Below are 26,706 nucleotides of genomic sequence, written 5' to 3' on the forward strand. Positions count from 1 at the left end.
GAGAACAGATTAGTGGCTACCAGGGGAAAGGTGGGGTGGGGGGTGGGCACAAAGGGTGAAGGGGTGCACCTACAACACAACTGACAAACAATAATGTACAACTGAAATTTCACAAGATTGTAACTTATTAACTCAATAAAAATTTTAAAAAATAATAATAAAATAAAATAAAATATTTACCTGCAAGCTGTTGTTCAGCAAATCAAAGTCACTATATCTCCTAATGATCTGTAAAAGACAAGACAGTAGTGTTTGGATTCAGCAAAGACCATCCCTTTTCATTTCCTTATTTAACATTTATTGGCATTCTAGAGGCACCTGCACTAAGGATGGTAGGGCTCATACACCTGCTGTTTAACCTGCTTAACTTGACAGGGTCAGAAAACAGACCCAGCAGTGCCCCAGAGCTGGCTGGACCATGGGAAACTGGTTAATGCCAGCCAAACTCACAAGACGCCAACAGGTAAGAGAGAATGATGATGTATTTGTTTTCAAGACAAATAGCCCTTTAAAGATCTTTCTTATTAACCAGGCACTTGGAAAGATGAATTAATGATTTACCCAAAAAAAAAGTTTTACAGAATATGAAATCAAAGGAAAAGAAGGCAGAGAATTTGAGGCCATTTCATCCTTGCCCAGGATAAAACTTCCCCCAGCTGCGATCCCTCCACCTGGAGACCGGGCTGAACCTGCAGGCGGAGTGGCCACACTTCTCCCTGATTTCCCACATTTCCCGCCTTGGCACACAGCCCACCTTCCACCGTCTACACATTCTTTTTCAGTTATGTTGATGCCATTGATTAGGCCATAGCCAAATTCTACGAGCTCTTCAGGCTCTGGGCAAGGAAATTATTTTGCTTTTAAATAGTTTAACTTAAACCTTTATTGATGATTCTTAAATGTTAGTGTGCAGAATTACCTGGAGATCATCTAGGAGTCCACTCACAGAGAATCTAATTCAGTAGGGCCATGATGGGGCCCAAAAGTCCACATTTTTGTTAAGTATCGCCCAGGATTCTAAGGCATTCGATCTAAAAACCTGCATCAAGGGTTGACTTTTCTGGTAGGACATTGCTGTTGGCCCTGCTTGTCAAATATATATTGAAAATTTAAATGTAAGGCCATTCCTGAGAAGTACAAAAGAGCAAAAGGTAGCACAGTGGGTAACCACAGAGACTAGAGGAATTCCAGCCTCGTTCTGTCACTGATTGGAGCGTGACGTTGGACCAGTTTCTTACCTCTTGAATGTAAAATGAGACTAATACTATCACATAGAACTGTTTCTAAAGAGTTAAGTGAATTAACCTGCTTGAACCAGTGCCTAACACTTCATAAGTGCTCAAATAGATGTTAAATGTTATAATTACTCAAACAAAAAGCAGTTTGAAATTGGAGGCAGAGAAAAGATAAAGCGTGGGTCACTGTGATCAAAGACTGCTTAGGATGAGAGGTAAGGTGGAAGCTGGGCTGTGAAGAACAAGGTCAGATTTTCAGAAGACGGGAGAGGAAGGGGTTACTGATAGTTACTAACACAGGGAAGAAATGCCCCTGTGCAGAATTCAACCACCCTCTGCAAGTCCACTGGGACTGGAAGGACCTCTTGATCTATCCAGAAAGTTTTTTGTCTCTGAGGCCACCACCAAGGAAAGCAGAACCTGGAGCTGCAGGAAGACCCTCCCCCAGAGTCCATGAGGGAACTGGCACTAGAAATTGCCCATGAGTGGACTTGGGAGTCCATGAAATGCAGTGGCCTGAACTGCATAATGTCCAGGCACTGTATCCCTTTCCACCTGCTAGGCTGAACTCTAACCTCCTCCACCCAAACCGTAGCTGCAGGAGAGGAGGTTTGAATGTCCAGGAACAAAACAAATAATTTGCCTATGCTACCTTACTCTGGGTGGAGCTAGAGAACAAATTTCTAGATACTCTCCATGGTAACATCATACGTGAATTTAACCAAACAACTGGGAACAGAAAAGCCTTTTATAATACATGTGTTAAAACTAAAGGTTTATATCTAAGATAAATATGTTTTCTATTTATGCATGTTCTGATTTTTCCAGATTTTTAGATGCCCCAAGTCAGAATTTTGTTTAAACATTTGTAACATTTTTCTAATGACAAAAAATGCTTACCTGCCAGCTGTTTTCTACAGAAATTCCTCTTTGAACCCGAATGATATACTCCTAAAAAAGAGGGGGAAAAGAGCCTCAATTATAAAACACCCAAATCAGAGGATCAAAAAAAGTGAAAATATCAGCGGCCAGCCCTGTGACTGAGTGATTAAGTTCGCGCACTCCGCTGTGGCGGCCCAGGGTTTCGCCAGTTCGAATCCTGGGTGCGGACATGACACCGCTCATCAGGCTGTAGGGGAGGAAGACATTTCCTCTACCCTCTCTGGGTTCTTCTGGCTGGAGAATGAATTAAATTCACATGAGACAGAATAGCAGGAGAAAATTAAACAAAGCTTTATGAGGACCATGGCCCGGGGCCTTTCTTCCCAAAGGAAGAAAGGGCACTGAAGAAGTGGGGTGCACAGAGTGGTTATATACCCCCAAACAGGATATTTCACATAGGATTGAAATGTCCCTTTTACAATAGTCGAGAGACTGCTCTGTCAGCACAGCGATTGATGGAAACAGCAGATAGGTCTGCTGTCTCGGTGAACACAGCTGGGTGGCAGGTCTGTTGGCTCAAGCTGGGTGGTCAAAGGTGAGTGCAGCAATCAGTTCCTAGCCTAAGGAAAGATGCTTATCCTTAAGGAAATGCCAAGTCGGGGGGGACGACTTTATCTTAAGGCCATTTGTTCTTGCCATAGTAAATGTTTAAAGCAGATAGACAATGCATACTCAATGGCCAGTCAGGCCCTTTTGGAAAAAAGCAAAGTCAGGCCAAATTAGGTTTACACCAAATGGCTTCCCCATGTACTCCAATATATCCTATTGCTTGCCATTTCTATTTGTCAATGTATACATGGCTGAAACCACCACCCTAAATATCATATCCAGCTGAAGACAAAGGAGGATGTTGGGGGTGGGGGGAGTCAGTTACAGGAGGTTACCAGACAAGCACAATAAACAAATGCAGATTTAAGTCCTTGCCTTCCCCATTGATTAAGAGTTTCTAGAGATAAGGTCATCTCCCCTTCTTCCTGGTACAGAGAGGGAGATATCTTTACAGATGGAGATTTCCTTTACAATGTAAATGTCTCTTAAAAAGGGTAAGTAAATTCTACTTTTCAGTTGCTTTCCTGTCTGCAAAGTAACCAGCCTCAAATAATCATCATGCCAAAGAGACATATCTTGAGGTGGCCAATTCCAGGCCCCCACAAAGCCATGCTGAGGCAGCATCCCATATGCCACAACTAGAAGGACCCACAACTAAGAATATACAGCTATGTACCAAGGGGCTTTGGGAAGAAAAAGGAAAAAAAAAAATTTTTAAAAAGTGAAAATATCAGATAAAGTAAACTTCAGAGCAAAGAAAATAACCAGGAACAGAGAGGAACATCACATAAGGCTAAAAGGATCATCTACCAGCAAGACTCAGCAATCTTAAATGTGTATGCATCGAACACCAGAGCTGCAAAATATGTAAAGCAAAAACTGCTAGAATTGAAAGGAGAAATAGACGAATCCATGATTATAGTTGGAGACTTCCACACCCCTCTCTCAGCAATTAATAGAACAACTAAACAGAAAACCAGTAAGGATACAGAACTTAATAATATCATCGACCAACAGATTTAATTTAATTAGCATTTATAGAATGCTCCATCCAACAACAGAGTATACATTCTTTTCAAGAGGATATACAGATGGCAAATAAGCACATGAAAAGATGTTCAACATTACTAGTCATCAAGGCAGTGCAAATTAGGACCACGAGATATCACTATACATGTATCAGAATGGTTAAAATAAAAAATAATGATAACACCAATTGCTGGCTAGGATGCAGAGAAACTGGATCACTCATGCATTGCTGGTGGGAACGTAAAACGGTACAGCCACTCTGAAATACAGTTTGGCAGTTCTTTAAAAAACTAAACATGCAACTATCATATGTTCATAGCAGCTTTAGTAATAATCACCCAAAAGTAGAAATAAGCCAGATGTCCTTCAACAGATGAATAGTTAAACTTTGCTACATCAATACCATAGAGTACTACTTAGCAACAAAAAGGAGTAAACTATTCACACAACAACTTGGATGAACCTCTAGAGAATTATGCTGAGTGAGAAAGCCAATCCCAAAAGATTATATACTGTATGACTCCATTTATACAACATTCATGAAATGTCAAAATTACAGATATGGAGAACAGTTAAGGCTGGGATAGTAGGGTGAGTGTGGGAGGGAAGTTGGTGTGGCTATAGAAGGGCAAAGTGAGCTGCTATGGTTTGAATGTTTGTGTCACTTCAAAATACCTATGTTGAAATCCTAACCCCCAAAGACAGGGTGTTAGAAGGTGGGGCCTTTGGGAGGTACTTAGGTCACGAGGGTGAGGCCCTCATGAATGGGATTAGTGCCCTTATAAAAGAGACCCCAGAGGGATCCCTTGCCCCTTCAACCACGTGAAGATGCTTTGAGAAGGTGCCGAACCAGGAAGAGGACCCTCACCAGAAGGTGACTATGCTGCCATCTTGATCTTGGATTTCCAGAATCCAGCACTGTGAGAAATAAACTTCTGTTGTTTATAAGCCACCCAGTTGATGGTAAGTTGTTACGGTAGCCCGAACAGACTAGGACATGAGAGATCCTTGGATTGATGGAAATGTTCTGTAACTTGAATGTATCAAAGTTAACGTCCCGGTTGTGACGTTCTACTATCGTTTAGCAAGATGCTACCATTGAGAGAAATTGAGTAATGAATATACGGGATCTCTGCATGATTTCTTAGAACTGCGATGTGAATCTATAATTGTCTCAAATAAAAAGTTTAAACACAGGCATTCTGGCAGCAGTCAGAAGACACAGATCCACGATTTTTAGTGTTCAAAGTTTACATTTCGTACGCAGAGTCAGCTATAGAAGGCCCTGACTAAGAAAAGAAGTGAAAAGGTAAAATAGATACGTGCCCATGCCATTTCCCACAGTGCCAAATCCAGTGACCCCAACCTGCCTGATGCTAAAAATGACTGAGAGAAGAGGAGGTGTTAAAAATACACATTCCCAGGCCTTGTACCAGACTTGCTGAGTCAGAATCTCTAGGCTACGAACCCAGGAATTAGAAGTTTTAACAGCCTCCCCAGGGAATCTTACTAATAAGGAAGCAAGAAACACAGGCCTAGTCCAGCCTTCTGGTTATATGCACTGAGAGTTATGCCGAAGGCACAGATTAAATCATTTAAAGAACGTTAACATCTTTCCTCAAATGATCAGAACTGTTTTAATATCTTCATTACTCATAAGTCATTACTCTTATCAACACAGTACTCAAAGAATCCTTTCTACTGAATTAATTCTGATTTGAATAGGTTACTTAGAAAATAAAGCCAAATAAGCATTGTTAACATGGTAACTGGATTTTAAAATAGATTTTACTACACTATCAATCATTTCCATTCTGTTTATTTGGCAAAGTACAGATGAAGTCCACATAAGCAGGAACTTCTGCCTCCTCTGGAAAATATCAAGGATGGTACATTCAACAATATCCGCTCAATTATAAGTGACTCAGCTATGTACCTGGCACCATGCTTAGTTGATTTCATATGGAGTTATAAATAAATATTTCAAGGGGCCGGCCCAGTGGTACAGTGGCTAAGTTTGCACACTCCACTTTGGTAGCCCAGGGTTCACAGGTTCGGATCCCAGGCGCAGACCTACACACCACTCATCAGGCCATGCTGTGGCAGCATCCCACATACAAAATAGAGGAAGATTGGCACAGATGTTAGCTCCACAATATTCCTCACACACACACACAAAAAATTCAAAACTGATTTGTGTAGTGTAGCAAATCTCTCAAGCAATATGCTTAATACAACTGTTTCTGAATAGGCAAAGATAAAATGCTAAAAACATCTGACATTACTATAATTTGGGATCAGTCTTTTAGCTTTGAAATTTTCTTCTCTTTTCAGGGTTGTCTTACCAGCAAATTTTCGGAGCTTTTGCATTCTTATAGTAGAGCTGAAATCAGCACATATAATTGAGTAATTCCAAACAAGTACGCATAGACTAGCTTTTTGATGTCTAAAGGTGGGGGGAAATGTTAATTCTCAAAAATCACTTCAGGGGCCGGCCCCGTGGCCGCTTCGGCAGCCGGGGGTTTCGCCGGTTCAAATCCTGGGTGCAGACATGGCACCGCTCATCAGGCCATGCTGAGGTGGCATCCCACATGCCACAACTAGAAGGACCCACAACTAAAAATACACAACTATGTACCAGGGGGCTTTGGGAGAAAAAGGAAAAATAAAATCTTAAAAGAAAAACAAACACAAAGTAATGTGTGCATAATCACAAATAATAATAAAATATTTTTTTAAAAAATCACTTTGGGCATCCACTGCTTCACTATGATTTATCAGACTAATAATATTAATTTTAAAAATTCCAGCTCAATGTTGGGCACTTGGTAGGTGCTAAGTAAACATTTGCTGTCCTGCTTTATATACTCTGAGCTTAAAGTGTGGACCTGTGCTTTATAAAGATGCTGCTGCCAATTGTAAACATCAACTAAGTAGTTCTCAGTTCCCACCCCTGTGCTTCATTCACGCTGGGAATATGACTCCGAACAAGAGTTGACTCCATTGCTTCCCTATGTAGACACGTTTTTTTTTTTAACTTGCCTATAAAATAGCACACAATAATGTCTGGGAAAAGCATTTGGCAGAAGAGAAGCAGTAGCTACAAGACAGTGCCTGGGTCCTGATGTCAGACTGTTGATATCCCAAAACGGCAACCTAATTAATGTTTCTGCCAAGACACTCTTTATGTTTAGGTCAGTGTTCTCCAAAGAGGGTGATTCTTGCCCAGAGGACATTCGGCAATGTCTAGAGACATCTTTCGTTGTCACGGGGAGGGGCACGTGCTACTGACATCTAGAAGAGAGAGGCCCAGGCTGTCTACTGCTTGCAGCCAGGCTGTAGCTCTTATTAAAGCAGAGAGAAGAGTGCCCTGGAGACCAGCAGAAACCTGACATTTGAAATCAGGCCTCTACCTCCTGAGCTGGAGTCAGCAGCCCAGAATCCTCCAGTGAATCGTTTCCATCTTTACCACCCTCCCTGATGTGGAACAGAACCTGCAGTGTGTATAAAACAGATGACAAACCACCAAGGCCCAGCAGGCATGGGAGGGGGAGCTAAGAGACCTGCAGGGCAGCCCTGAGTCACATGGAGCTACGCCTGCCACCAAAGCCTGCCATCTGCCGCCACTTCCCCAAAGGGCCCTCTACTTCCTGATCCTCCTCAGGACACCACACCCTTATCTTGGAGGGGCAGGGTGGCTGCCTGTCAAGCCCCAGCATGTGGGCATTTTGGCAAGTCAGTGTGGTCTGGGGCTGAAGTTCTTCAAACTGGAAAGGCACCAGGACCACGTGATTTCTGACCCAAGCGAGGGAAGAGAAGAGTGAATTAACGTAAAATGAGCGCTGATCTTGTGCCAGGAACTTTGCTAAGCCCCTTACTCAACACTTTTCATTCAATCCTCATAGCTGCCTAGAGGGTAGGAGAGCTCAGCTCGACTCAGCAAAATGAAATGAGCTGTCCAAGGTCGCACAGCTGCAACGTAGCTGATTGGGAAGCAGAACCCGAGCCGCCAATTCCTCAGACCTTCCAACCTGCCCCGCATGGCTGGCGACCCCCAGTGACCTGGGGACGGTCTAGGCCCGGCTCTTTCTGCAGCCCTGAAAGATGGAGGTCCTCACTCGTCCGTGGAATTCAAGTGGTTCACCCCTAATGATGCAGACCTATTGGCCCTTATCCTGAGGGTGCCGGGGTAGGGGCCATCACTTCCATAACTATTGATTAATGCTTCCAACACAGGCTTTTTCCAAGGCAGTATCCTCATTTTGTGTTTCCTGAGTTTCCAAAAAGGTATTTAAGTTTCACTGCACAATAGCTGGTATTCAAAGATGCCTTGGTTTGATGAGATTTTAGGAAAACTTATTTTGAATCTGTCTGGCGCCAAATTACTTTAGTGAGGCTACAAATGCAAAGCTCTTTGAAAGAAACGTGTTAAAGGAGCTAAAGTTAAAACTTAAGCAAACCTTCAAACCAGCCTAACTCAAGTAATTCTTCTCTCTTCCCTTTAGGCACAGCTGGCAGATTTACTCTGAGACTCACAGTACAGAAAGACAAGGGTAGCTGGTATTTTACAGACACCTGCCAATGTTCCCATATCTCTACCTCTAAAGTCAAGGGTCCCAACCCTGCTGCATTCTAGAATCAACTAGAGAACTTTTTTAAAAGATACTTATGCTTACACCCAGAGATTCTGGTTTCCCATGTCTGGGCTGGGGCACAGACATTAGTGGGTCTTAAAGGTTCCCCACGTGATTCTAATGTGCAGCCAGGGGCAAGAATTATGGTTCTAAAAACTCTTAAAAAGGAAGTAGCCTCACACTACAAAAAATAAAAACCCTGTCATGAGAGGAAAGAAACCAATGAACCAAGCATCCACCAATCGTCACAGTCTCCTCTACCCCCACCTCATCCCTCCCTGCCTCTTCCTAAGGATTCAGCTCTCGTCTTCTTGGGTATAATATGTACCCAACCTGAGCCCTCTAGGGATCTCCCACTCTGGGCCCTGTAGTGGGGGCCTCCATTGGCACCACTCAGCCGATCTGCTAATGGCCCTTCGAGGTGAGCAAGGAAGACCATTACCCTCATTTTACAGCTGGGGGAAATGAGTCTCTGAAGGGATAAATGCCTTGACTAGAGACTGGTGGGTCTAGGATAAGAGGCCAGGTCTGTTTGTCTCTAGCGCCCACTAGCTACACCACTCCTCTGGGTTCATTCCCCAGCCTGCTTCCTCCTGGCACTTTTCCTTCAAAGGAAGGCCTGTAAAGAATGCTGAACACAAGTGACCTTGATTCAACAGGGCGCTGCTTCCCTGCTTAGGAACCTTCCAGGGCTCCCACTGGCCACAGGATAAAACCCAAACTCCTTAGCCTAGCTTCTATGTTCTTCCTCCACCTTTCTTTCTACTCAAACCCTCCTTTCCAGTCAGACTCTTTCTATCCTAAACACCCCTCCTTACTCCCCTCCTTTGCTGTTCGATCTATTCAAAACTAGGAAGCTCAGCTTTTTAGTCACGTTACTGCTATTTCTGTCCCATGTCTGTCCATTTGGGGAGCTGGGATCTCTCCAACTGGATTAAGTTCTTCAAGGACTAGAATCACACATTTCTAGCACCCAGCACAACATCAGGCCAATAGCAGAAGCCCAGCAAACACTGTTGAGGAGTATTTGTTGACTGACTGCTTGCACCTTTGGGAAGGAGGAAGCATGTTGCTCTTTTTCATGTGCACTAACATCTAGGTGAAGGCAAACAGCACTCTCCAGAAAACGTCCACCTGATCTCTCAGGCCCTCAGACTTAGCATCCCTCTATAAAATCGACATTCAACCCACAGTATCACACAGCACAAAAGCTGCAGCCCACGCTGAATGGGCAGAATCACCCTGAAGGACAGGAAGGTTTCTGGGGAAATTCTCACAGTTGTAGGACTTCTGCTCAGCTCATGGTCACCAGCCTGGCTGCTTACAGTCCTTAATATTTCACTTAGAATTCATGATTACTCCTTGTTCTGCTAAATATTTATCACTGTTTCATCCACAGATTTTCTTTTCTTTTTTTTTTTTTTTTTGAGAAAGATTAGCCCTGAGCTAACTACTGCCAATCCTCCTCTGTTTTTCTGGGGAAGACTGGCCCTGAGCTAACATCCGTGCCCATCTTCCTCTACTTTATATGTGGGATGCCTACCACAGCATGGCTTGCCAAGCCGTGCCATGTCCGCACCCAGGATCCGAACTAGCGAACCCCGGGCCGCCAAAGAGGAACGTGCGAACTTAAGCACTGCGCCACCGCTGGCCCCTATCCACAGAATTTCAGGGCTGGAACATACCTTTGTTTTATTTCAATTTTTGTGCAATAATGTGCAAAACCTGCCTGCAGACAAATGAAAGCATTATAGGTTTTAAAAGGCATGTAAGAAGCACCACCATCTTAACCTAAATTTGCGCCCGCGAGGGAAGCCAAGTGTATCTCCTTTTCAACCAACGGAAATAAATTTCATTTAACATCCAACTGACTGAATCATAGAACCGCGTGCTTTAACTTTATGCAAAACAAATTCTCCAGTTGCGACGGTGTTCACAGAAGGGACAAGGAACGCATCACAAACACAGTTTGACTCCCGCAGGGAGACGCAGCCGCGGTACTGCGCATGCTTCTCTCTCAGGGCCTCTTGAAGTCCACGCTCTCCTCTGCGGCCGGTCTCCTGCCCTGCCGGGGCGCTAGTCTCCACGCCGACTTCAAAGACAGCCAGTGTTCCAGCTACGAGAAATACTGCAAAGCGGCATCAGAAATCCTTTTGACCTCAAACATGACTACAGGATGGATGCGGCATTTTAAATCGCAGTTCCTGTAGCATTCTATAGTACAATGACCCCTAAGTGACGCCAAAGCAAATTACATAATTTGCCAAGATGGGAACCCAGCAATTCCAGGTTACATCAAAGCGAAACAAAACAAAACAAAAAAAACCCTCAAAAATCTTAGATTCAATTAAATAGTAATTTAAATGAAAATACAACCTTCACTTGGTTCAATAATCCTACACCTCTTGGGCTGATGTCCTAGAAGTATAGAAATGGATACAGTGAACATAATCTCAGAGAACCATGACATGTTTAACTGGCTAGAAAGAACGATTAAACGCACAAACTCTGATCTAGTTGGAAATAATGATTTTTATGTGGGCTCTGGTATCTAAGGTGGCCAAATCCTCAGCCGTCACACCTTCTCTTGGTACCAACCTGAGCACCTGCTAGGGCTGAAGTGCTCCTCCTCCCGGGCCGCTTCTCTACCTACCCCCATTTGTTATTGCCCTAAAGACAGGCCACTGGGCGTCCTTCTGGAGCTTGAAGGAGGAGCTGGTCACCGTCTGATGATCAACCACAATGTGCCACCCCTCCCCCATACCACAACCACAAGTGTGGGGGTGGGGAGACCCATTCACAGAGGCAGTGATTCAAAGCCCAACTGCCACTTACTATTTTGTGATCTAATTTCCCCAAGCCTCTGAGCCTCAGTTTATCTGCAAAATCATACCTTTCCAACAGGATTGTGGTGAATATCAGATGACATCATATATTTAGAGCATCCAGCACCACAACCAGCTTTGTAACTTAGTTAGCTAAGAAAATACCAAACACAAGGTGTCTGCAGGCGAATATTGCACGGCTTTAATCAGCACACACAGGAGAAAGCAGCAGCACTATTAAGGACACCGATGGAAAAATAAAAAGCAGCCATTCTCTTTGAACATGGGAAACAATTTTATCAGTCTCTGATTCCTAACAGGGAGTACCTTCCCTCCAGCCTCTACTGTCCCAGCTTCTGTGCCTACGTTTTTTTTTTTTTTGAGGAAGATTAGCCCTGAGCTAACATCCATGCCCAGCTTCCTCTACTTTTTTATATGTGGGACACCTACCACAGCATGGCGTGCCAAGCGGTGCCATATCTGCACCCGGGATCCAAAGCGGCGAAACCCGGGCAGGTGAAGCGGAACATGCACACTTAACCACTGTGCCACCCAGCCGGCCCCTGTGCCTACTTTTAAAGAGGGCCAATCAGAAAGCCTCCCTCTAAAACAACCTGGATATAACAATAAGAGAATGGATGAGTTACTTATGGTTTATCCAAATAGTGGAAGAATACACAAGCCTTTAAAAGGATATATCAAAGAATTTTCCATTACAGAGGAAAAGGCACATGCTATAATGTTAAATATTAAAAAAGGATAAAAAATTCTGTGATAACATCGACAAGTAGAGGGAACTACACCAAATATTAACAGTAGTTGTCTCTGGAGGTGAAATTATGTGAGGTTTAAATTCTCTTAGCTATTTTTTTCTATGCTTTTCAGGTTATCTTCAGTGACCATATATTACTTTTATAATCAGGAAAAACAATTTTTTAAAGCTTCTCTGTTTGCTACACATGTAATTTAAAACACGCTACTTTAAAATAAGGGATCCTGAGGGATAAGATAAGGATTGAGGTGATCTGAGCTTGGATAAGAGCACAGTGTGTCATCGATGATAAATGCAAGCTATCACCCTTCTTCCTTTGGCAAGGGAACTGTTGGTCATTTTACAACTCATTAGCACTTTTACTGTGCTGGGGAGACTGGGAAAACAGAAGATGAAAGTCAAACAAATGAACTCTTCCATTTGTATGGGGGGGGTAAAGCATTTGGTAGGAAAGAAGCTTGAAACAAGGAGTTGAACTCAAGCTAGTGGAGTGCCTACTGGTTTTAATAATTTATAGTCCATCACTAAGGATAACAGAGGGTTCGCTACAAATAAATTTATCCTACCTAGCCTAAAAATGTCGCTATGTTCCCCTCAGACGCCAGGTCCAATTCAGAACCAACCATGAAAGTGACTACACACACCATGCTGCCATATATCTCTTCCGAGCTGAAGGTAATAACGCTGGGTTTATGGAGCACTTAGTCAGCCCCTTCTGTTCCTCGGCTTAGTCCAGCTCCCAGCAGCACTTGGAGGCAGTGTCACCATCTCTTTTACAAGAACCCCCAGGCTCAGAGAGGTAGATGCCTTACACAAGGGCAAACAGCTAGTTAAGTGATGAGAATAGACTCCACCCCAGGCCAGCTGACCCAGTTGTATGACCTTATGGCCTTAGGAATGCTTTCCCGTCATATGCCCTCTCATTTTGATGAACAGAAGTCAGCTGAACAGGCAGAACCAGTCCACCGAGTCAGGAAGAAACCAGGAGAGAGTGAGGGGCAGAGTAGGGAGAACCCAGGCCTGGGTAACGTGAGTTAAATACACCTGCAGAACTCAGTGTCCTGATTTTACTATCCCTGCACTTTGAACCCACCTCCTATAACACCTACACAAACTGCTGTCTGTAAATCTGGGCTGAATGTAATCTGGGCACCGCACAGAAGCTGTGTGCAGATGAGAAAACTATTTTCTCTTCCCAGTGTTCAACAAGCCCCACTATGAACATTAGGGAGGTTCTGAAGAAGCATACAGGAGCATTTTATAAGAACATGACTAAAATGGACATCGGATTTACGGAGTACTCAGCAATTTGAGTGGCAATTAATTTTGGTTGTACCAAAAGAGAACAGGGTCTTTGACTAGCTGATTTGCTTCCACACTATGTTCCTATTAAACACTAACAACAGCTGCACAATAAATGCACTTCTTTCCTGAGCTTCACCTTTAAAAACTGCGGAGGCTCTGGATCTCAGTGGTCACAAAGCACCCCCTGGTCGCAGGGCTAGAAACTCCTACTCTCTAGCTCAGCCTTTCTCAACTGGTTCAGCAGTTTGAAGAGAGTAATGACCTAAGGCAGTAACGTCCAGTATAGCAGCCACTATGCACATGTGGCTAGGGTGACTCAGGGGCTGAATTTTTAATTTTATTAAAGTATTCTAGTGGCTACAGTTCTGAACAGTACAGTTATAGACTATTTGCAGATATAAACATAGATATTTATGAAAAGGTAAGCAGAGTAAACAGTGTTATGACTTGCTTTTTTTCCACTTAACAGGAATCTCTTTCCATATTAGTAACCATACTTCTGGATATTATTTTTAATGTCTATATCTGTGCTGTCCAATATAGTGGCCACAAGCAATATGTGGTTACTGAACACCTGAAATGTGACTGGTCCAAATTGAGATATGCTATAATTGTAAAATACACACCGGATTTCAAAAACTTTATATGACAAAAAGAATGTAAGATATATTAATAATTTTCATACCAATTACCTGTTGAAATGATAACATTTTGAATATAGTGGGTTGAATTATCTCTGCTCCTATACAGCCAGGATGGGAAAACTGACAAAATGATCACCCAGATCAGTATCTGGTTCTGTGGTTCAGGGGAGGACCCCAACTTGTCCTCGTCTGGGCCTAGGCTTAGTGGAGCCATCAGACAGGCCCACTGCTCTGCGGGCACTAATAACAGATCAGGTTGGGGACAGCTCCCAGCTGGAATCTCCTTCATTCCAAGTCCACTGGCATCCTCCAATCCTTCATTCTGCTGCCCCTAGCCCTGTGTCCTGGAGCAAGTTACTTACCCTCTCTGCACCTCATTTTCTTCCAGCTGAAAAATGAGGATAATAACAAACTCAATTCAGAGTTGTTATAAGGATCAAATGAGAACCTAGAAGAGTTTGGCAATTTCTTATAAAGTTAAATATACACTTACCGTATGACTCAGCAATTCTATTCTGAGGTATTTGCCCAAGAGAAATGAAAATATATCTACACAAAGACTTCTACCCAAATGTTCACAGCAGCTCTATTCATAACAGCCCCAAACTGGAAACAACCCAAAGGTCTACCAGCTGGTGAATGGATAAGAAACTGTGGCACATCCATACGGTAGAATAGTACTCAGCAATAAAAAGAAACATGCAACAACATGGAAGAATCTCAAAGCTTTATGCTAAGTGAAAGAAGCCAGACACAAAAGACTATATCCCGTAAGATTCCATTTATATATGACACTCTAGGAAAGGTAAAACCATAGTAACAGGAAGCAAATCAGTAGTATTTAGCAAATCAGGAAAGTATTTAGAGTGATGAAAATGTTACACGGTGGTTACATGGGTGTACACATTTGTCAAAACTTAAATTGTATACATAAAATTGGTGAATAACTGCATATAAATTATACTTCAACAAAGCTGGCAGAGAGAGAGAATAAGTAAGATAAAGTACTTAGCAGAAGGCTCAGCACATCATAAGTGCTTAAACAATATTTGCTGTTATCATGACAAGTACCCCTGCCCTTTGAGTATTACTCAAAATGTCTAAAACCAAACTTAGACTCACCATCTTCCTGGGAAGACCAGCCACCCCTCATTTACCTTGTACTGTTTCTTTTTTCTAAGGATTGGCACCTGAGCTAACATCTGTTGCCAATCTCTGTTTTTTTCCTTCTTCTCCCCAAAGCCCCCAGTACATAGCTGCATATTCAAGTTGTAGGTCCTTCTGGTTCTGCCATGTGGGACACTGCCTCAGCATGGCCTGATGAGCGGTGCTAGTCCACACCCAGGATCCAAACCAGCGAAACCCTGGGCCACCAAAGCAGAGTGTGTGAACTCAACACTAGGCCGCAGGGCTGGCCCCTACCTTGTACTATTTCTTTGATCATTTCTGGTGCCTCTGTTTCCCTCAAGGCCTCTACCCAGCAGACTCTTCCTGTTATGTTCCTCCCTCTCTCCCCTCCTTCTCTCTCTCCTGCCACTGACCTGAGATGTGGCCTTTCTGACTTCACTGCTTCATAATCACCCTGGACTCTCCTCTCCCCTTCCTTACCAAACCTTGCACATCGCCAGAAAATGAAGCTTTCTAAAATACCACTTTCATATGCCACATATCTGTTCAAGTCCCCTCACTGCTGTTCAGATCCCTTAGCCTGGCTTCCAAGGCGTCCCACAATTGGCTCCAGTTTCCCTTTTCCATCTTTCATCCCAAACCAGAATCCTCCACAATAAATCCTTTTGGAATGAATGAACAAATGAAGGTAGGGACTAACTCCACCTTGCTTAGACCTGCCTTCCCATTGCCTAGAAGGTGCCAGAAACAGAGGGGCATACACACAGCAGTATCTGCTGAATGAACCAACGAACCCCTGAAGCCTGCAAATGCAGCCTGGCCTTAGAGAACACAGCTAGTCATTCTTTAGTTTTTTAAACCGAGATCTTTATGGTGGGTTAGGAACAGTTGAGAACAGGATAAACAACGAGGGGCTCTGGAAGGTGTTTCAGGATTTATGTGTTAAAGGCTATAAGGCTTCTGTTTCTACTTCCACTTTTTAAAAACTTAGTCAATAAAACAATTATTTGGGGCCGGCCCCGTGGCCAAATGGTTAAGTTCGCACGCTCTGCTTTGAAGGCCCAGGGTTCGCTGGTTCGGATCCTGGGCGCGGACATGGCACCACTCATCAGGCCATGGTGAGGCGGCGTCCCACACGCCACAACTAGAAGGACTCACAACTAAAAATATACACAACTATGACCAGGGGGGCTTTGGGGAGAAAAAGGAAAAAATAAAATCTTAAAAAAAAACAATTATTTAAATATTTTCCCCCTTTAAATCAGAACAGACTAAGAGTCTCCAACTGGGCACACAGGAAGCATGGGAGGGGCCACGGAGATCAGGTGAGTGTGTTCGTGATTTAGTTGGTTTATCATGGTTTTGACCATTACACAGCTTTTTAACTGATTTTGTTCTTAGTCATACATGGTTTCCTTTACACTCATCATGGACCATGACTAAAGGCAGGCTTAAAGAATGCCAAAGGCACATACGAGTTAGGGAGAAGTTAGCGAGAGATACAGGAAGTGAAAATCATCACATAATTGGTAGTTGAGCACACTGTCTGAAGATGCTCTTTATCAGTGCCTTAAGTTGTATTCATCTTATCATAATTCTTATTATCTCTAATATTTCAGAAACCAGTGTAATAATTCTGATCCCAAACATCAATATAATTTGTAATAATGTACTAATCTTTTTATTTTTTTTAAGATTTTTAAAAAATTTTTTTCCTTTTTCTCACCAAAGCCCCCCGGTACATAGTTGTATATTCTTACTTGTGTGTCCTTGTGGTTATGGCAAGTGGGATGCCGTGTCAGCATGGCCTGATGATCACTGCCATGTCTGCACCCAGGATTCGACCAGCGAAACCCTGGGCCACCGCAGCGGTGCATGCGAACTTAACCACTCTGCCACAGGGCTGGCCCCTGTACTAATCTTAATAAAATACTTTTTTGAATTTCAAATCACTTCCAGAGGGGGTTTTTACAATTCAGTATTACCATGAAAGGAGTTTGCAAGTTAAAAGACGCCTGGGGAGTGCTGATTTAGAAGCGTTCTCCGAAAGGCTGTTAGCCTTCCCTCATTTCCCGGGAGGACCTGGGTGGGGCCACTCCCACTCTTCCCTCACTGCTCCCAGGCCAACTGGCACTTCCAGGACCTTACTTCACCTTTGGTTTATGCATCTGCCACCTCAGCCAGGATGGAAGCACCCTGTTTCATTCATCTTTTTATCTTAATACACAGCACAGTGCCTGGCACACAGAAGACTCTTCATAAGTCAGTCGCTGCTATTATTCCAGCACCTTAGAGGATTTCTGACAAGGCGGAAACTGAGCGCTTCACAGAGTGAACTGCACCTAGTCTCAGGAGACGCACCCACAGCCTGATGACTGGCACACTCCACTTAAGGGAAAGGAAGTCAGTGGGGCTGTACAGAATACAAGCGCATCTCTCAGGAAGCAGGGCTCTGCAGACAGCAGCTGCCCAGCCCCTTGTCAGTCAGTGTGGTCACTTGGCAGGGGAAGTGACAGGGGAAAGAACAAAGCAGAGGGCCTTCTATTTTACTTTTTCACCCCGCTGCCAGAGGTCAAATGTGTGTGGACTGATGTTGGGATTCCTCCGGTGATGAACAAAAGCTGGGATGTGAGGAGCTGAAATGGGCATTTGCCAGGGGCATCCTCCCTTCAGGCCTGGCCTCCAGGAACTCATCTGCCAGTTCAGTGGCTGAGCCCCGTGGCCTGTCCACTTGCTTCTTCCACCTCTTCTGCTGCCTTTGAACACCGATAGCCAGTTCTGCTGCCAGGCAGGCCTGTAAGGAAACCTTGTGCTGCATCTCCCTGAGCCTGGCTGTCAAAATGTGTTCCTCCAAGGTAAAACAGAAATAAAAAGAAGGGGGGCAGTTGCTCTTTGAGACATCACTGGTCGTTTGGCCATTTGTTAGCAAAGTAGTCAGAGTTGGTGAAACTAACTTTTAAGTAAATAATTTTCCTTTTTCCATTCAATATACTTGAGTGCCTAAAAAGTTACTGGTGCTCTGGCAAATACAGAGGTAATAAACTACAACAATACGGTGACACTTACGCGCTGACTGCTCAAAATGCTCCCTGTGTGCTCAGTTAATCTTCACAGCAGCCCTAACATACTCTTACTATCTCCACTTTACAGATGAAGAAACTGGAGAGATTAAGCAATTTGTCCAAGGTCATTAAGGCATTATCCCTCTCAAGTTATTCAGTTTCACCTGTGTTCAAGGGGGAGGATAACAAACAGAAAACGGGGTAGTAAGAAATAATAGGTGTGCAAAATGCTTGAGACAAATAAAGCTGACTGGGGATTTCAGAGGAGGTAAAATCATATCCAGAGTGGTAGGTAAGACGGTAGGTAGCAGTCCAGGAAGGGTTTCCTAAGCTGTGCTCAAATAACTGCATTCAACAAATTCACTTATTCAACAAATATTTACTGAATGCTTACCATCTGTGTGCCAGGGACTGCGCTAGTTTGAAATGGAATCAAAATAACAACAGACAGACATGAAAGGCAGGACATAGAGGAAAAAAAAGACCCTCAAAGAGAAAGACATGGCCAGAGGCACAGCGAGCTGTCCCTGTGGCCCTTACCATCGAAGGAGTGGGAAGGGCAGAGGGCTGCCCTCCCTTCACAGACCCTCCCCGCTAAGAGCAGCAGTCTGAGAGGTCCTTGAGCAGGCCTGCCCCCCACCGCATCCTGACAGTGCCCACCAGTGGGCCGGAGCTTGAGAAGTGCCTGTGGAATAAACACACACAAGGCTGCTAGTGAATGTGGTGATCACGTGGTCATGTGTAGAGATGCCTAGAGCATGGCCATGTGCCCCTAGCCACTCCCTGTGCTCTGGCCAGACCCTTGGCCCGATGTGAGAGGTCTGGTGTGAATAGGCCCATTTCCGGCTCCATTTCCCTCTGCTTCTGCAAAGAGGAAAGCATGCAGGACTGAAGTGCCCTGAGTCCCTCCTGGGGAATCACTTGTCACTTGGGGGAAGGGCAGGCTCAAAGGAAGGCCCTGGATGAACAACACCGCTTTCCCTTTGCCCCTACTTTGCCCCTATGGGTGGTCTCCGGCATTTCAGATGCAGGATTCTCCCATACTATAACACTTCATTCATTCCCTCCTCCCACCACTGTAAAAAAGCTTCAACTGAATTAGTGAGGAGAAATGACTGGTTTCTGATGAGCCATGTCAAAGAAATGTGGGCAGCCTGTTTAGACACCATAAACAGAGGTGCTGCCAGAAGCAGGCGGAACCGTGGCTAAGGCTCCAGCACCCTGCTTTCCGGCACAGAGCCCTTTGCCCTCCCCTGTGCCACCCTGTCTAATTAGTCATCTAGGCACACACACCTCAGTGCCCTAGGCACGCTGCAACCTAGAGCGATTTTTTTCACACTAACAGGACGTAATTCATCTATTGTTCTAAATATTGGGTTTTCTTAAAGTAGGGAATATATGGTAGTGTAGAGCATTTTTTAGATGCACAGATCTCACCAACTAAAATAAGTAATTCTCTAGGTTTACGGTTTTTAACATTTTTCCAACACTGATTCTTACCCTAAGATCCACAGCCCAAGAGCAAAGCTTCAAGTCAGTGAGGTTCCGAGAGGTCATCAACACACAGGTATGAGCGTTTATGGAGAATCTGTCCCTCCGATGAGATCCTTAAAGGAGTTGGACCCAAAGAGCTAAAGAACTTGTGCTTAGAATATGTCCTGCATTTAGCATCCTGCAATGTTATAAAACTTTCTAGCGTGACAGCTAAAGGATTCAGGGCTTCTATTATGGGTAATGAAAATGTTCTAAAATTGGTTATGATAATAGATACACAACTTTGTGAATATACTAAAAGCCAGTGAGTTGTATACCTTAAATGGGTAAATTGTATGCCATGTGCGTTATATAAAGCTGTTAGCAAAAAAAAAAAAAAAACAACTTTCCAAGAAGACTCCTATTACTCTGCATGCAGTCCCCAAACTAACATTATGTGAATAAATAGGAGAGTACCTCTTGGCCTCCAAAAAATAACTAGTTCCCCACCACATTTCTAGCATGTACCTGGCACGTAGTAGGCACTCAACACATTTTTGTTGAATGAATGATTATTGTTGAATAAATAAACTGTGCAGGAATGCGGTTTCCAAAAGTCAAAGGTTCAAGGAGAGATCCATTTTCAGTACAGATCTTAACATGTAATATTATCTTTTCCAGATTAAGTGTTCTCTGTTATGCATCAAATATCACTAAAACTATCTTTTGTTTCTCAAGAACAAAATGCACCAAATGCAGAGTAAATGGGTCCTGATGTGGCTGAACCTCACAGAAAAATATTCAAAAAGGACAAAACCGAGATTAAGAGCTATCACACCACAGCATACTGGCCAGCAAAATAAGATATGCATATTTGATAACAACCTTCTCCAAAACTGTCCATTTCCTCTGGTTTCTGTTTCAGCTAGGTAAGCATTTTTTCAGCCCATTGCCTTTAAAAGTTTTCCCTTTCATGTAGCCAAGAACTTATATGGTTCCCTTGTCTTCTCTCTTAGTCTTCCTAAACTTTCCCACAATTCACCTGTGTGGCTTTTGAGCAGAATTCCTTTTGTTTGGAAAAGCCTTCCCTTTCCTCCTGCCCTACACCCAAAGCATCCTCTCCCTAAGGACTATCCTTTCTGATTTTGTGAGAGCTTCATATCCTTGCAGCAGAAGCCTGGTCTATTTCCTGAAGCTAAATTCATTGTGCTCCATAAAAATGAAAATAAAATCATTCAAACCACAGTCAGGCACAGAATCACCTACCAACCTGTGCCCTTTCTGCCAGTCACTTATCCCAATATAGCTTTCTGGTAGTGACCTTGTGTTCTCTTCAACCCTCTGGCACCTGTACTTTCCAATCCACAGCATTTTTCCTTCCCAAGTCCATACATCCTAAATGATACGTAACCTAAAATTTTCTGCCATAAATTCTGTTTCCCAAGAGTAAACAACCTTGATAAATGAAAGGGAACTATGGACAGAAATTAGCTTACTTGCAATAATAACGCCTCAATGTGTTTAACCCTTTGGATATATGTTGCCAGGGAGTGAACAGACGGAAGAAGGAAGGAATGCACTTTACAAATACTTCATAAAGATTATTTCATTTGATCTTCCTAACAACTGTGGGAGGCAGGCAGGGCAGGCATTTACTATTCCCATATACAGATGACGAAACTAAACATCAAAAAGGTTAAGTAACTTACCCAACCAATGTCACGTGACTAGGAGGCATCAACCCAAACCCATATGAAGGTCTTGCCTCTTCCAACCCAAAGGCTGTCTACTATACACTCTCTCTGTAGGTTTCTGTCCTACAGCCAAGGAGCAACTTTCTAGAGATTCAGCATTTCAAAGGGAGGACAGCCCTCTGATTTTTTGGGATACCATCTCCCTTCTGCTAACAAGCTGGAAAGCCACCTTCAATCTTCCCAATAGAAAACAATGCCTTTTTCTTCTATATACCACCCTTAACAACTACTTCTTTCCAAAATAATTTCCAACACTTCCAGTTTTAAAGGGACTTACTCATGAGGCACTAATAGTCCAAAAAGTTTGCATCAGCATATGATATTCTAATAAAGTTCAGGGCTGATGCAACATTTCTGTCTAAGAGTTTACAGCTAAAATGAGAAGAACACAGAAGAGTCAAAAATTATGCAAGACAACGCTACATTTTTTTACTACAACACATGTGCTTCTGTGGGTCTCCTGTGAGTCACTGTCTCTTGCGTTCAGTCATCATTATAGGAGCTGCCATTCTCTACCCTAAATTATTTTACTTTATTTCTTAAAGAAAAGCTCTGCAACAAAAATGGAATTTTATTACATAGTTCACCACCTTGCTGAAGCAATGGCCCCTTAACTTAATGCCTCAGATGCCACATTGTTTCAATTTTCATCACTACTATTTTACACAAACAGAAAAAGAGGCAAAGTAAGGTTGCAATTTATTTATTTATTCATTCAACAAACACATGAAATCCTATCAGATGCCAGGGACTAGGACCCAAAAATAAGTAAGAAGTGTCCCTCTTCTCACAGCCTGGTAGGGAGAAAAACTAAAGAAGTAATTACAGCATAAACTGATTAAGGTTAAGGTGGAGGTGAGCACATGGCTTGGGGCAGTGGCCATCATGGAATGATTTCTGGAAGAAGCGGTCTGTGAGCATTTATAAGCATCTCTCTCTTTCAATACAAAATAAACCTAAAAGACTCCACCCACTCCCTGAAAAGTTATAAGATTTACTTGCCAACAGTCAAGTCAAAAATCTAATTTAACAGCAGAATTTATTCTTGACTCCCTGCCCTAAAGTTCAACCCTTAACCTATACTCCCTTAGGCACAAATTACAAAGGGTTTAACAAATCCTGTCCTATACAGTGCCTTCCCACAAGTCTGCAGAACAGGATTAAAGATATGCACAATAAAATAAAATGAACTTTTAAAAAATATAATCATTTTCCTAATTGGAAGTGAACACTTTGAACAATCCAAGCCCTACAAAGGATGGCTGTCGGAAGAGGAAACTGAGGTTCAAAAAAAGTCCCACTTTTAATACAACAGAATAAAAGGTCTCTTTGAAGTCCCCAGAACAGCTCGAACAAAAACAGAAACAGAAGGCTATTGTGGGGCTTTAGCCTCCAGAGGATGAACCCCAAACACACTGCAATGGTAAACAAACAAGCCTCTGAGCTGGAATCTGATTTGGTGACCTAACAAAACATGACAATGTAAGGAATCTCTCTTTCCCCATTCATTACTTCCCAAAGTCCCACTGGCGGGCAGCTCCTGTTTTTTTGCTGGTTCCTGGGTTTATTGCTTGTAAATTATAGTGCATAGCGTGCTTTTCAAAAAAAGGTACAGGCAAATGAAAACTACCATGGTTTTAAAGACCCATAAAAGACAGTATATGGAACAGAAATGAACTCTGCCTGTGTTTACTATCAGGACCTATTACTCCTTTATGCTACTCCAGTGGATTTTAAACTCGAATGCTACCGCTGCCCGCTCAAGAACAGGTGAGGAGGGAAGGAACACACTCATACATCTGCCTCAGCAAGACCCCGGACGCCTCTCTCACCATTTCCTCGTGCCTCGGCCAAGCAGCTGACCTAGAATTGGGGCTGCAGATCCCAGCCCCTTTCCTTCTGCTATCCCAACAAGTCGGCTCTAAAGTCATATTTCCATTTGGCCCGGCACACCCTTATCCCCACTACTCAGATCCCCAGCTGAAAGGAGGGAAACTCCGCAGCCCCAGGAGGAGGAGAGGGGTGGAGGGGGCAGAAGTGGAGGAGAGGGTCCAGACTGATCTTTCTACTCCGCCGACCCAAGGTGGGCCCGAGAATCCAACACCTCCCCCAATTCAGTCCCCTTCCAGGGCACCACCGAGACCCTCCCAGTCCTTGGCCCTGGGGGCTGAGATCCCCACCTTCGGCCCAGGGAGCTGCGGCTCCCACCCTCCATCCCTCCGGACCTCAGCGATCGCCTGGGCCCCGGGGGCCCTCACCCAGAACCACCGCCACGCCAGAGCACTCCCGCCCTGGGCCACCGACCTCTGCCCCGGTCCCCGCCCGGGGGGCCCCTGCCGGCCCGCGCCCGCCGCCCTCAGCCCGCTGCGGCCCGGGCCCCCCGCGCCGCCCGCCCGACCGGCGGGCCGCGCACCGTGTGGGACTGCAGGCTTTGGCTCGCCTCGATGGCTGCTGTCAGCGGCACCGTGTCGTCCAGCAGCACCTTTCCGGCCGCCGGCTTCTCCATGAAGGCCATCCCGGGACGCCTGTCCGCCGCCGCCTCGGGACCGGGGGCAGCCGCAAGAGGCGCCGACTCCCGCCGCCGCCGGGCTCCGCCGCCGCCGCCGCCGCCGCTGTCAACACGCGCCGCCCCGAGCGCGCCGCCCGCCGGGCCCGCGGGGCCCTAGTGCCGACCGCCCCGCCGCCGCCGCTGTCAACGCGCCCCGCCACCCGCCGGGTCCTAGCGCCAACCTGCCACAGTCGCCCCTGGCCTGGACCCGCGCCTCCAAGTTGCTGGCACCCGCACCGCAGAGCCGGTACCCCTAGCACCAGCCCTCAAACCCGGGGACACTCCACCCTAAGTCATGACCTCCAAAATCCTTAGATCCAGATACAATGAGTCCTGAACCCTGCGATCCAGGAACTCTTAGGCCCAAAGATGCCCAAACCAAACCTCTCACTGTTGGGCTTTTCACACGAGGCCCCCAGAGGCTGGGACTGTCAGACTTGCGACATTTACAACGGGACCTCTCCCACCCAGGCCTCCCAGGCCCAAGGACCTAAGATCCAGAAAAAGGGCCTTCAGGATGGGACCCTCATTCTGAGGCCTACAGACCCAGAGACTTTCTAAAATAAGCCCCACAGATTCAGGTTTTACGGGAACACTTGAACCTGGTTCTTCAGACCCAAGAAGAACCTAAGAGCTAGGCTCTCAGAATTGGACCCCACGGTCAGAGCCCTTGGACTCCAGAACCTTCAGACCCAAGCTCTTTGAACTGAGGACCCTAAAAACTGGACATTGGTCCAGGTACTCCCAGCCTCTACCCTTGGCCCCAGCTCTTAGCTCAGCCACAAGACCTTCAATCCCAAGAACCCTCAACCAAGATCCCTCAGACTTGCAGTCCTCAATCCCGCTGTACGGTCTCCAAGAACGTCAAACCCAGAGCCAGAGAACTTTGCAATCAACTTCTCAGCCCAAATTTGCCCTACAGTCCCCTGAACCCAAGGCCACAATCCTGGCACTCTCCACAACCCCCGCCCCCCTACCACCACCAGACACACACAAACACACACACGCGCGCGCGTGCGCGCGCGCGCGCGCGCGCAGAAATCTCACTCACACTGCTCTTTCCTGGTGCAGCATCCTAGGATGGTAGAGAGAGTTAGACTGGGGATTAGATAACCAGGATCTCCAGGTTTCGGGCATTTATCACCTGTGTGACCTTGAATGAGTTACCCAACCTGAGCTCCAACTCTGCATCTGCAAAGTGAAGATGATAATATCTGTATGGAAAGGTTGGTATGAGGAATGCAGTAGGATGGGAAGGGGCTTGGCACATCATAAAAGCTCAAACAATATTAGTTTCTTCCTTCCCCTACAGTTCACAGAATGGAGGGTTTCTAACTCTTAAATTTGTCTCCTCTAAATTTCTACATTTCAGACAAGAGAACAAAGTCTCTTGGTAAGCACCCCCTCAACACACACACACCAAAATTTGACATCACAGCAAAGACCTAAATGGCATCTAAAGGGCACCCTCTCCAGATCTCAAGCTTAATGGGATTCTTGGGCAACCCCAAGAGGTCAGGTAGCCATGACAGACTGCCTTAAAGGCCAAGACCCAGTGGAGAGACATGTGAAGAGAGAAACATGGAACTTCATGATTCAGTCCTGAAATAATAACTGTTCCTGTAGTGCCGCCTAAATAGCTAAGATAAATACAGCCAATGGTCAACATAGGTTAGCATAAGGGAAACCATCTTATAGAGGGGAACCATTTTGAAACTGTAAATGACTCTGACCCACAAGACACCCCCTTTCCTTGTCAGCAATGCTTTGGTTTGCACGTAGCCTAGATAAGTGTACACCTGCTTATGAGAAATATGCATGCTCTGCTATTTTCATAGCCTTGGCTTATACCTAGACCTCCCTATTGTGAAAGGCAACAACTTTGTTCTCTAACTTTTCCCAGGGTTGTAATGACCTCTGAGAAAAAGCCTTCTGAGGGTATCCATCACCGGTGACAAGAGGGAGGGATGATCTGGAGTCTCAAGGACTAGACCACCAGATGGTCAACATCCCCTCCCCTCCTTCAGTCCATTTGCTTTATATAACTGCTTCAAAATTTTGTAGTTTTAAGATGGTTCTTTAGGACACTAGTCTGCCATCTTCCCCCTTGCTAGCAAGCTGTAATAAAAAGACACTTTCTCTCCTACCACCTTGCCTCTGGACCATTGACTTGTCTTTGCAGCGAGTAGAAGACCCCTTTTGGCGGTTACATTCTTACATTCCATTTTTGTCCTAGTGTGTTTAAAAGCAGCAGTCTATTAAAACAAAACCATATATCATTTAGGGAGGATTTAACTTTTTACTACTTCTTAAGGCCAATAGATTATTTCATTACCAGAATCACAGAAACCAAAATTCTGCTTTAGTCACTACTCCCATCATGATGTGGACTGAGCAAGACAAGGCTCTTCTCACATACTGCTGGTGGGAATACATACTGGTCCAACCTTTCCGAAATTCAATAAATTGTTGAGTTTACTCATTCAACAATCATTTACTCAGTACTTACCATGTAATAGGGCTGGTGCAAGGAGCTGGGATTTGACAATACCTATCAAGGGCTTCAAAAATGTTCTCACCCAGTAACTCCACCTCTAAAAGGGTATACTAAGGAAATAATCCGAGATCAGTGCAAGTACATTAGCACGCAAGGATGAGTATCTAACAATAGGGAATTGGACAAATCATGGAACAATCATAAACACATTATTTTACAATGATTAAATATTACATTATCAAAGAATATTCAATGATGTTAGAAAATGCTCTTGATATAATAGTGTGAAAAAAAAATTCAACCGAGTCA

At 44.5% G+C, this 26,706-nt stretch overlaps 1 protein-coding gene across 15 annotated transcripts in view; it reads right to left on the reverse strand.

Annotated features, from left to right (window-relative positions):
- The window catches only part of PXK (PX domain containing serine/threonine kinase like), a 68,385-nt gene extending 44,390 nt beyond the window's left edge, over positions 1-23,995 (reverse strand). For 12 of the 15 annotated variants that reach the window (XM_070574802.1, XM_070574803.1, XM_070574799.1 and 9 more), the window contains exons 1-3: positions 23,766-23,988; positions 2,136-2,186; positions 181-228 (exon numbers count right to left, since the gene is read on the reverse strand). In XM_070574802.1, coding sequence (XP_070430903.1) covers positions 181-228; positions 2,136-2,186; positions 23,766-23,867 — 201 coding nt within the window. In that variant the 5' untranslated portion in view covers positions 23,868-23,988. Of the gene's footprint in view, positions 1-180; positions 229-2,135; positions 2,187-23,765 lie in introns of all 15 variants that reach the window. The other 3 variants (XM_070574791.1, XM_070574793.1, XM_070574790.1) reach the window with 2 other exon arrangements.
- Between the last annotated feature and the right edge of the window lie 2,711 nt (positions 23,996-26,706).

Source organism: Equus przewalskii, chromosome 15, assembly GCF_037783145.1.
Source record: "Equus przewalskii isolate Varuska chromosome 15, EquPr2, whole genome shotgun sequence".
NCBI classification, from domain to species: Eukaryota; Metazoa; Chordata; class Mammalia; order Perissodactyla; family Equidae; genus Equus; species Equus przewalskii.